Source organism: Tupaia chinensis, unplaced genomic scaffold, assembly GCF_000334495.1.
Source record: "Tupaia chinensis unplaced genomic scaffold, TupChi_1.0 Scaffold000199_1, whole genome shotgun sequence".
NCBI classification, from domain to species: Eukaryota; Metazoa; Chordata; class Mammalia; order Scandentia; family Tupaiidae; genus Tupaia; species Tupaia belangeri.
Genome location: NW_006159674.1, coordinates 2,261,357 through 2,273,667, shown reverse-complemented (window position 1 = coordinate 2,273,667; position 12,311 = coordinate 2,261,357). Strand labels below are relative to the sequence as shown.

General features: G+C 38.1%; 1 protein-coding gene across 4 annotated transcripts in view; it reads left to right on the top strand.

Annotated features, from left to right (window-relative positions):
• Positions 1 to 12,311, top strand: part of FAM13C (family with sequence similarity 13 member C) — a 139,432-nt gene that overhangs the window by 117,230 nt on the left and 9,891 nt on the right. For all 4 annotated transcript variants that reach the window (XM_014587272.1, XM_006147063.3, XM_006147062.1 and 1 more), the window contains 2 exons: positions 1,502 to 1,583; positions 3,328 to 3,539. In XM_014587272.1, coding sequence (XP_014442758.1) covers positions 1,502 to 1,583; positions 3,328 to 3,539 — 294 coding nt within the window. The remainder of the gene's footprint in view (positions 1 to 1,501; positions 1,584 to 3,327; positions 3,540 to 12,311) is intronic.

The window sequence follows — 12,311 nt, the reverse complement described above, 5'->3', positions numbered from 1 at the left end:
AAAAAAAAAAAAAAAAAAAAAATCACCTCCCCCTAGGGTGGGAAAAATGAAAAATTCATTTCAGAAACTGATTTCATGCTTTAAATTATTTTGTTAGTAAACTCTGCTTTAAATGCTTCCAAAATTCTATGTTCAGTAGCAAAAGCTCATATCCTTGGTGCTCACTAGCTTAGGATCTTAGGATTTTTTTCGTGTGTTTATTTTTACCATATTTCAAAAGATGGAATTAACTATGTGGAGCAAATCCAGTGCAGCACTATTCAACAAGATGTGTTCTTAAATCAGAGTGCAGAATTCTGAGGGTTTTGAGAAAAAAACTGTAAAATATTAACTCCCTCTTTATCCAGACTGCCACTCAGACTCAAAGTACTAGTCTCTGTATCAGGAAGATAGTATAGCACATCATTCTAGCAGACAGTAGATAGGACCAGACTAAGTAAACTGTTTTAGCGATAGCGGTAAGTACGTGTTGCTCTCCGTGGTCCTGAAGCCAGGGACGCCCTCATGTAAATCATACTCTCTCATACAGGCTCCTCTAGGGAAGTCATCGTCATTTTTTCAGTCTTCTTTTTCATCTTGATTTTAAAACGTATGCCTTTTTAAAAAGCTCGAGAACCGAAAGAGCCATGCCTTGTTGCTTCACAATGATTATACTCAATCCCATGTATATTTAATGATCCTGTCATGCAAGTATTGCTTTTTGTTTTTTCCTATAAATTGGAAAGGATTGTGTTTTCCAGTTTTCTATGCCTGCCTCTCATCAACAACTTGCAGATATTACATTTATTTAGAAGCTGCTTAATAAAACTTGGATCTGGATCCTTAGATTTTGGTCACTAACAATGCACACATTTCAGGCTATTATGTTCATAACCATGTCATCTTCAGTGTTACTATATTCTCTCAAGGAACTTGAGAGCTCGAGCTCTTTGTATATCATTATTTCAAAGTAACTATCAATCTTCAGACTGATTTCTCAGGATTATTTTCAGGTTTTAGAGATTCAGGAGCATACATTCTTCAGTTTAGAAGATATGAATGATAAGAACTTAATATTTCAATTTGCCAGTATTCTCTAGCTGATTATGGTCAAAAAGCATGTATGTGAGCCAAGGTCATAGTAAGACTATACCAGTGCATTCATCTGCATCTGCATTGACACGGGGAATGGCCTGACAATAGTATAAGGAGTACAGGTGACCAGCAAGGTGATTGTTGGTTATTGAAGAGGGCACTGCCATGGATAGGACTATGTGAAAAATGCTGGGTGACCATGTCCATAGAAAGGATGAAAAGAATGGAAGAGATATATATTTGCTCTATTTTTCAGAAGTAACTCTGTCAGTTGAGGTTTTCATGCCTCAATTTCTCTCCCAGTTTTCTGTGTTCTCAAACTATCTTTGTATGACTCAACTATTTAAATTTATTTTTCTTTTCTCTCTTTCTCTCCCTTCTTTTCCCTCTTCTCTCCCTCCCACACCCTTTTCCTCCCACTCTGTAGCCCTCACATGGTGACAAGACTTCTAATCCTGAAGTCCTGAAATGGATGAATGATTTGGCTAAAGGTCGTAAACAGCTCAAAGGTAAATGCCAGCCAAAGGTCTCTTTTCTCAGAAAGGAAGCAGTTAAGCTAATAATACTGTACTCCAGGGGCATTTTTTTACTCATGTTTACCCATATCCTCTTAAACCTTATTTCCCACATTGATTGGAGGTCCCCTTTGAAATGAAGGGTCCTGGATCTCCTTCATTGTTGGCCCCATTTAATAAACTTTCTTTCAAAGAGACTGAAGACTTCAGGACCCCGAAATAGAATGATTCACCTCAGTGCCAAGATTATTCCAACATGGAGAGCTTTAACCTCCCTGGGTTATTGGATTCTTGGATGTTAGAAACAGGAGAAGCTTGAAAAATCATTTATTCCACATGCCCCACTGCACAGAGGAGGACATTTATGACCAGAGAAAGAGAAGGGAATAATGACAAGACTGGGAGGTGGTGAGCCAGGTATAAAGCTTGGTTCTCCTGTCTCTTAGTCTAGGTCTATGCTTTCAAGTCTCTCTCTGGAAATGTTGGTGTGACTATTAATTGACTCTAAAATCTATTTTAAAAGGACTACTGTTATGCACCAATAAAAATGATTTCTTCCTCTCTTTACACTCTAATTTCAATACTTAAAAATGTGGGAGTTTTTCCAAATTTCTGGAAGGATGATGATTAAAAAGAACTATTAATAGAAGAGAATAGTAATTCTATGGTATTAAACTGTAATGATGTAGCAGGCTTATAAAATATGCAGTGTTTAAACACCAAGCCAGTGTCTAACTAAAAGAATAAACACCAAACAAGATGAGATACGTAATTGAGAAATCAGTATAAATGGCCTCATTCAAATGACCACTCCCTTGGCATATCCTGAAATGTAATTCCTTGATAAAGTCCCAGGTGGCTTTTCTATTTTTAATTATCTAGATTTATGTAAGGCCACATTGTATTATAATGATGATGATCCCTGGGTTTTAAAAACTGCATTAGACAAATTCTGAAATCTCTCAAGTTGGCACCAGAAATTTCATCACCCATTTCTCATTCTCTCTTGTATTTCTCATGGTATCTTGATGTGCAATATTTTCCAGAGGCCCTTGCATTTCTACAGGGGTCCTTGTATTTTACAGGGGCTTTCAAAACCCAAGTAAATTACCCTTTGGGTATAGAATTTTAGTGCTATGTGTAAACTTTGGGACCAGCTACCACTGGTCTTCCTCCAGAACTCCTCTTCCTCTGAAATCAAAACCACTGAGACACTACCACACATGACTCTCCACCTCCATGAGGTCCCGGCTCCAGACTCCTCTGTTTCCATACCTCATTGGGAGCTTATGCCATTGGCCCTGGTTATTAAGGCTGCCTTTGCCACATGGAAAGCCATCATTAGTATTGTTCATTTCTACAAACTTGACATTGGGGGGAATTTCTGAAAGGCTCTCTCTCTCTTTTTTTTTATTTTTGAGAAGTTTTTGTTATAGGGTGCATGCACTCGCCAGAAAGTCAGAGAGAGACAGACAGAAAGTGAGAAATCACACCCCCCCCCAGGGAGGATGGCCACGCCACAATCCCTTCTTCTCCATTCTCCTTTCGGTATCTTGGGCACGCACACACATACGCCCAACATAGTTTAAGCCACCAGGTTCGGGACTCAAACCGCAGTTGACTACGTGGGAATTCAGTAATATAGCCATTACACCAACTGCTGGTCCTACACTCTCTGTTCTTATTAGCACTAGTGAGTCTTCTTTATCATTGGTAATTAATGGCATTATTTTTTTAGAACTGAAGCTGAAGCTGTCAGAAGAACAAGGAAGAGTTCCCAAAGGTCTACCTAGAAACTTGTCCTGCGAGCAACCCACAATTCCCAGGGAGAATAGAAAGCCGGAAGCTGCAGGTCCTGAGCCAAGCTCTTCTGGAGAAGAGACTGCAGATGCTATGCTGACATCACTGAAGGAAAAGAGAGAGCAACTTCCTCCCCAGGAAGATTCTAAGGTACCTCACCATATCTTTATAGAGTCTCAACACTATAAGCATGCTAAGAAAAATCATGGTTTTGACCAATTTGTCAGAACACCTTGCTACCACATAAGCATCTTTAGGAGACTGGCTCGGAAATTTCAGTCAGATGAGTTCCTGGGACTTATTGGTCATCATCTGTGGGTGTTGTTGCCACATGACTCCAGTGTACACCACTATTCTGGAGGATATAGTGTTGCATGTTGATAGAAAATAGGTGGCAAAGACACTATGGAATATCATACCCTTTTATCCATACTCTTCCCCATAAATTAGTAAGTGAACTCAAGACTAGGGAGTAAGGAAAGAGCTCCAGTTATAGTCCCTTCCCCAATTTTGTGAAAAAAATAGTAATTCAGGAGTGAGGTATAAATACTAAGTAAAATGATTTGGTATTTTATATGATTAGAGAAGTAGGATTTCTTGGGGAGTGTTGAGTTGGAAATAAGACCTCAGCCTTATGCATCTTAATTTTCTAATCTCTGTGAAGCAGCCAGATAGAACTGTCAAGTAGGCATTAGGATATATAAGCCTGGAACCCAAAGAAAATATTGCATTTTATGATGATGAAAGAGCAATTAACATTTAGCTGGTTAATCCCTCTTTGTCCTGTATGTTTATATGTCCATTTCACTTATTCCAAGGACATTTTCTCATGATTCTATTTCAACTCTAAGACTGGTGCAGTTGCCTCTCAATTCATGAGTAAGAGTTGTAACTACCCTGCCACAGCTCTAACTACCCTGTATGCCAGTCTCTGTCTTTCATACACTTTAATCTTCCTGTGTAGGACTATTTATTTATTGTTCATGAACTCTCAATATTCGTATATAGTAGGTACTGAATAAAATGCTTGCTGAGTAAGTGGATAAATGAACAGATGAATGAAGACTCTAGCGTATTTAACTTTGGAAAGAAGTCTTCCTGAGGAGAATGCTACTTTTACCTGTTCCATTTATTGTATTTTAACTGGTATTAATCAAGGTGGCAACATATGATAAATCCCAAGGCTCATCATATGCCCTGGATTAGTCCTTTGCCTTGGGATTTGTTAGCTATTAGTAGAAAGGGCCTGTGGCCACTTCTATTTTTATGAATTAGCTTTACACTTAAAAAAAAAAAAAAACAACCACCACCAATATATGTTGTGAGGAACGAATAGAAGATTTTCATCGCATTTGGCTAACCTATTCTTTCTCCTGCCAAAGATCCTAGACTTTGATGCTCGCCATTACATAGCTTCTGTGTGTACACGTATGCACATACATACACATGTAGGCATTGATTTTCTATCCTCCAGCACTGCTAAGGGTCTTTCAGTTACCTTGACCATATCTATAAAAGTATCTTGGTCAATACCCAAGTCCTAATTCTTTGTTCTACTCAATAAACCAGTGTAATGAAGAAAGTAGTAGTATTGGTATAGTAAATTGGACATTTAGAGCAGGCCTCAGTGTTTGAACCAGTCACTTTCTAACTATGTAAACATGGGAAGTAACCTAATTCTCTGAGATTCAATTTCTTCATCTGTTAAATGTAAATAACACCTACTTAAATAATTATTGTTACAGTAAGAGAGATGCCTGATGGTTTCTTGCCAATCATACATTTATAAAAAGATTTGAACGCTTACTATGTACTGTGAAGACAGAGAGAGGTTTTACATATATATATATATATATGTAAAGAGAGAGAGAGAGAAGTTATGGAGGTGCTGTGAGGGGAGGTAGCGTCCTCATGGAGCTCATATTCTCCTGGAAGTTGAAATACAATAAGAAATAATTCAATAAACAAAATCGTTAAAGATTTTGACAAGCACCGTGCAGGGAATTAAACAAGTGATGTGATAGAAAATAGTAAGCATGGTTTCTATATTCAGTAGTACAATTAGAAAGGCCAAGAATGTGGCCTATAATGAAGGAAAATGATTAGGCCAGGAGATTAGCAGAGAGCACTCTACAGAGATGGGATTGCAAGTATGAAGGTCTTGAATGAAGGAAGAATTTGTTGTATATTTGAAATCCTCAGATCTGAGGGCTGGAACACAGGATGGCCTGAGATGGAATCAGAAAGATAAATTGGAATCCACACATAGGACCTAACAGTGTGCATAGTATTGGGAAGCTATTGAATAGTTCCAAGCAGAAAAGTGATATTATTTATATTTCAAAGATCTTTCTGGAGCCAGACTGTGGTACAGTAGTAATGCCACACTGTGTGAGGCTGACCTTCATAGTTGGATTCTGAGCTTTCATGCAAAGACCAGAGACTTTCCTGGACATACCAGGTGCACATGATTCAGGACTGACTGAGGCTGGAATTGGATCACTGTGTGAGGACCCTGTTGGGATGCTTCTCTCTCTCTCCCTCTGTCTCTCTCTCTCTGTCTTTCTCTCTGTCTCTCTGTCCCTTTCACTATGGAAGCAAGAAGTGGATTTTTTTTTTTAAAGAGAGAAATGTATGTGGAAAATACATCATAAGGAAAAGTGCAGAGAATGGTGAGGGAATGGGTAGCTTGGATAAGTATAGTGCCCTTGGATGTGGAATGAGTGAACATTCAAAGTACGTTATGGTGAAGAATTTAAAGGACACATTTAAGAATTGGAGTGGCAGAAGTGAAGGAAAGGAAGAATGGTGGTAGGTACATCTCCTGATATGCAGAAAACTAGAGGAACAGCAGACTGGAAGATATGGGGTGAAAATTAAAGAGGTCTATTTGCAGCATATTAAATTAAGATCTTTGAGGAAGAGGGTGACCAACGATTCCTGTTTTCCCAGGACTGGGCTATTTCCTAGGACACGGGATTGTTAGTGCTAAAACCAGGAAAACCTTGGGCAAACTAATATGGTTCATTCTGAAGCATCTAAGTCAAATAGGCACATGCAAATGAAAGTCAGAAGGGAAAAATCTGAGTGCTTTAGATGTCATCCATGTATAAGTGGCATTTCTATTATTTTAGCTGACTTATCTGTCAAACTGTTTAGTGTCAGAAACCGCTTAAAATAAACTTAGTGGCTCTCCACTAGGCTGTTAGACCCCTTAAATAAAGAAGATGTAGCTCTAGTTTATAAAGCTGTAGTATTGTTCCTGGAGAGCTTAATGTAGTTAAATCATGTAGTGACTAGTTAACCATAAGGTGTGTCCACAGGGAGAATTCAGAGGCTGTAGCAGAACCAAAGGGAGGATTGTACAAACCGTTTTTCCAGAATTTCATAAAAAGTGTATTTTATGAAAATGCTATGCATGAATTTGTTTTTGCATCAGAATAAACTTGTAATTTCATTTTCCATGAACTTTTTGAAGTACCTGACTGTATTTCCAAAACAGCTACTATTATTCCTGCCTCCTCAGTGAGACCAATAACATTTGAGGTCATGTAATTAGGTCCTGTTTCTTTAAACACATCAGGATGACCTTCAAATGGCATCCTTGCTTTAGTGCTAAAAATGCAGCAAATATGAAAACTCCCAAGAGTATTCTGGAAAGACTTTTATTATGACTCTGAAATTTTCGTATTTGGTATTTGGTCAGAGGTCACACTAGAACTAATGAATCCTACAGCATTGCCTTGATGGTTTAGATTCTGTTCGTTAATAATTTCTTCCTCTGTTATCTATGGATGATGTTTGGACATGATCACTTCTGGGCCAGAGGATATCGTTCACGGGAAATGAATGAATCATCTCGTGCATCTGACTGTAGTACCTATTTATTTCATTTTCTTTGGGGCATCCTGAATTGGTGCTGGCACACATACTCATTTGATTGCCCTTTCTGAGTACTGTGGGTGGGGTTAAGTGGGTGGCACACATCTCCCGGGGGATGACTAATGGTAGTTACTTCCGGCCCCTCAGCAATTTCAGCTCCTTTGAGGAGGCAAGCAAAATTTAAAAAGCATAATAAAGGGGACCAGCAGATGGCATAAGGATTATGTTGCTGGACTCCCACATAGTCGACCACAGTTCAAGTCTGGGGTCCCGGACCCAGCGGCTTGAAACTCATGCTGGACAAGTATGTGTGCATGTCCATGACCCCGAGAGGAGAATGGAGGAGAAGCGATTGCAGCATGGTCATCCCCCCAGGGGTTATTTCTTGCTACCTCTCTCTCTCTTTCTCTCTCTCTCTCCAGTAAGTGCACACAGCCCAGAGCAAAAAATCTCTCAAAAAGAAAGAAAAAAACATAATAAAGGCCATGAAAATGAAGATCTCATCAAAATCTTCTGCCTGCCTATCCTTTGTTTTAAAATCATTTATTGATTGGGACCAGCAGGTAGTGTGATGAAGGTGCAGGATTCTCACATGACTGACAGTGGTTCGAGTCTCAGACCAGGTGACTTAAAAATTATCCCAGTCACAAGTGCACTCAAAATCCCAAGAGCAGAGAGGAGGAGAAGGGATTGTGGCATGACCCCCCCACCCCCCAGGGTGTGATTTCTCACTTTCTCTCTCTCTGTCTTTCTCCAGGGAATGTATGCACCCTACAGCAAAATAAAATAAAATAAAACCTTTATTGGTCAAATAGGAAACACCTTCTCACATAGTTTAAAAAAATATTTTAAAAGGTTCCATGAGTAAAATTGACGCTTTCCCACCCCAGCTGCCATCTCCAGCTCTGAGATCTCCTACACCAAACCAATAATGATTGTTGTTTAATGTCTTTTATGTCCTTTTGGAGTTTCTTCTATATAAAATATATGCAAGCATTTACATATATATCCTTAATTTTCTTTTCTTTTTTTTTTTAATGTAGCAGTTACACAACTATGTATCTACTTTCATTTTATTCTATATTGCTTTTCCTATCAAGACACAGAACCTGTCATTTTTTATTTTCTAAATTTATCATTTAATAGCATTGTGGCATATCTTTTTTTAGTGATGAACAGCATTGAATATAACCTTGAATCAACTAAGTTGGATAACTCAAATAACATTTAGTATGCCTATATTAGGCGAGGGACATTACCTAAAATGTATTAAAAGTGATCTTCATTCTGTATATTAGGAAACTGTAGTTCTAAAATTATACAATTTTTTTCATGTTAAAAGTAACTTGTAATATTTGAAGCTGGTTCTTTGACCTCATGTCCTCTGTTTCAAGGCAAATTTAATCTGCAGTTCCCTTCTTAGAAATCTAAATCTTAAGCAGTTGCTTTGTATGATTATGTCATTACTGATTTTCCATGTTGTTTGACTGCCTAGTTCAAACCATCAGACTTAATCTAATAAGAGACTAAGGATACTTAGACACAGGGAAATCTTGACAGGACTTGGGTCCCTAAAGCTAAAGAGTAAGAGTTTCTCATTGTTCACTGTCCAGAGAGTAGAATATCAGTCTACTTCTCAAGAGAGAGAGTTCATTGATGAGGATGATTAAGGAGAATGATTTTATAAATCTCCATGGTTTATTAAGAAAGAATACATGGTACTAGTTCCATGAGAAGAAAGGAAAACAAGCTTGTTGGTTAAAGTGCCAGAGCTACTGTAGTTTTTTCTTGGAAAACTTTCTGACAAGGCCCCAGAAGAAGATACATCCGGGACAGCTACTCAGTAACATTTCTGTTTTTTTGGAAAGCCAGTTCATTTGAAGACTTCAATTTTAGACCTTAGTGATTTGAGCACCTGGTAGATAGGAAGATAAGAGTTTCTGTCTGACAAAGTGGTTAAGTTGGCAACAAATGATGTCAAACTGTGTCCTATGTTATCCTATGTTTACTCATCCTCAAGTTCCTCTTGGTTGTACTCAGTATGCTATAAAAATGAAGAAGTGGAGAGAAGGGATAATTATCTTTTGAGATTTATCTCATCTTTAAAATATGACAACCCATTCTGGATTGTCACACTCCTATCAATCATAACTCTGGATTGTCCTACTCCTATCATTATTCCTCTGGACGGTCATACTCCTGTCTGTCATAACTCTGGATTGTCATACTTCCATCTATTATACTGGACACCTCTCTCTGGCTGTTCAGGTTACTCAGCATGGTCTCTGTTTCCCCCATTCACATAACAAAAATCAAAAGTTAGATACATCTTGCATTGCATAGATAAGTCAGCAGAATTAGGGAGGAGGAAGGAGGGCATATTTCAGAAACAGAGCCATCGAATTAAGAGAAAATAGTTTTATTCTATTTCCTTCATGAATACTGATTGCAGGCTTCCAGTAGTTTCTCTGTGAGTAAGACAGCCCATGACACATAATCGCACCACCAACCTTCTTCCTCAGTCAGTTTACATTCCTAACCAAGCATATTTGAAAATGAGCACTGGAATTAGAGTTCTTACTGTGTTTTGTATTTATAGCCATTGATTCCTCTGTCTATGGAAAGTGTTTTAGTAATGGTCCTAAGAGTAAATTCATGGAACGTTAAGAGTGATGGGAGAACACACATCGTATATAAACCCTAAAGTTCATCTAGAAGCTGTGGGAGATACTTTTCTATAGTGACATTCATCATCCTAATTTGCTTTTGGTCACTCTTTTATAGGATTAAATTTAGCTTTTCTAGAGTTGGGGAGAATATACTAAAATAACCACAAAAAAATCAAATTGCAACAGAGATGCTAATAAGAGTTGAGTGCATCATCTTCTAAAGTGCTTTCTGTGGAATATAAATTCCAGTGAGAATCTGAATAAAACATTATTTCAATGTTTTCTGAACTTAGACTGATTTTTATTTTATTAATTTTTAATTTATATTTTTATTTTTGTTGTTATTGTTTGCAATAGGGCAACTGTGCTTAGAAAGAGGGAAAGTGAGAAATCATCCCGTGGGATCCTTTCTCCTTCATTTTCCTCTTGGGATACTGGGTTTGCATGTACATGTACTTGGTATGTTTTTCAAGCTGCAGGGTCCATGACTCCAATTGCAGAGTCAGCCATGTGGGATCAAGCCACCCTAACCATCACACCACCCACTGGCCCAGACTGATTTTATTTTATTGAGAGATTTTTGCTATAGGGCATGTGTGCTCTCTGGAGCAATAGAGAGAGACAGAAAGCAAGAAATCACCCTGTAGGTGTATGGCCACACTACAATCTCTTCTCGTCTCTTCTCCTCTTGGAAGCACATGTGCCCAGTGTGAGTTTCAAGTTGCCGGATTCAGGACTTGAATCGCAATCAACTATGTGGGAGTCCAGTGCCGTAATCATTATGCCATCTGATGGTTCCTTTATTTTTAATGAGAAAAAAAGAAACAGAGGAGAGCATCCTGGACAGGGTATCATCATGCCGCAATCCTTTTTCCCCAGTCTTTCATTTCCTCAGGATCCTGGGCATACCTAGAGTGTTTTACGCTGACTTACAAATCTGAACTTGTGGTTGGCTGTATGACTTCAAGCTTTGTAGGGCACCATGTTACTGTTATGCTATAGCACATGGGCCTAGACTGATTTTTTTTTCTTCTATTATCTATTAAAACTTTATGGCATATATTTTGATATGAAATTGCTTTTTTCCACTGAGATGTATTGTAACTAAGAAAATGTTCAAGTAGTCATTAGACTAAAAACTGAGAGGCTCTTGGGATTATTTCCGCAATACTTTAATTTTTTCTACAGAAAGAGGTAATCTACCTACTGAAAATAAAGAAGTGTGAAAGAGTCTTAGGTTGTAACCTATGAAGTTCTATGAAGATTATAAAAATTAGAGGTTGTTTTACATATAAACCTGTGCTGATAGCTTGGTAGTAGGGATGAATATGTGTTGGGTACTATGAGAATTTATAGTAATACATGAAAAAACAATCTCTGTCTTAAGACTGGAACACAGAAAACAATTTAGATCCAGGAAAACTAGAGAAGTTCAGAGAAAAAGGGAGACCAATATGGGCTAGATGATTTATGTTTGGGATGGGGGCAGGGTAGCATAATAATACTGGGAAGCCTAGCATGTACTTGAATCATTTTTTTCCTCCCTGAAATTTCTCTCTGAGAGATCTGGAAAGCAGAGCTATGAGGCACAGTATGATTGGATGCATGTACTTTTTTGTTTTTAAAATTTATTTTTTTCATTAGAGAAAGAGAGAGTACCAGAGAGACAGAACCCCCAACAGGGTCTTCATACTGTGACCCACCACTAGTCTCAGCTGGCCCAGATCATGGGCATGTGCCCAGCATGTTCAGGAAGATCCCAGGTGGTGAATCCAGGGCTTTTCCCTTGTGCATTGAGTTGCATTACCACTGCACCACTGCCTGGCCCATAATATATAAAAGATACCTAATACCTGGATGATTATCTTATGAACTATTTCTACCATTCCCCTCCCACTACCAGCCAATACAAACCACTGGACTGGAGTGAAAGGGAAGCCATGTATAGTATATCCTTAGCAAATCAATACACGATACACAACAGGGAGAAATTCTGAGGTAAGCAGAGCAGTCGTGAAAATAGTGCTTAAGGATGGGTCATATAGTAGTGGGGATATAGAATGCATTTGTGGGCCAAGAGGTTACCGAATCTCTCAGCTGAAATTCTGTTAACTCCAACCTCTTTGTTGCATAGTAGGAGCTGAGGATTTGGAGAAGTTAAATGATTTGTCCAAGAAAACTCAGTTTATATCAGAACTAGCCAGTCAGCTAGTATATAATCCAAGCATGTAATGATGACCTTGTGTAAGTTTGATATTTGTGAATATAATTATTTAAGTCCAGATAAAATAAATATTTCAAAAGAAAATTCTATAGGTCTTATGACTTTTTTTTTTTTTTTTTTTTTTTTTTATAGACCACAGATTTGTTT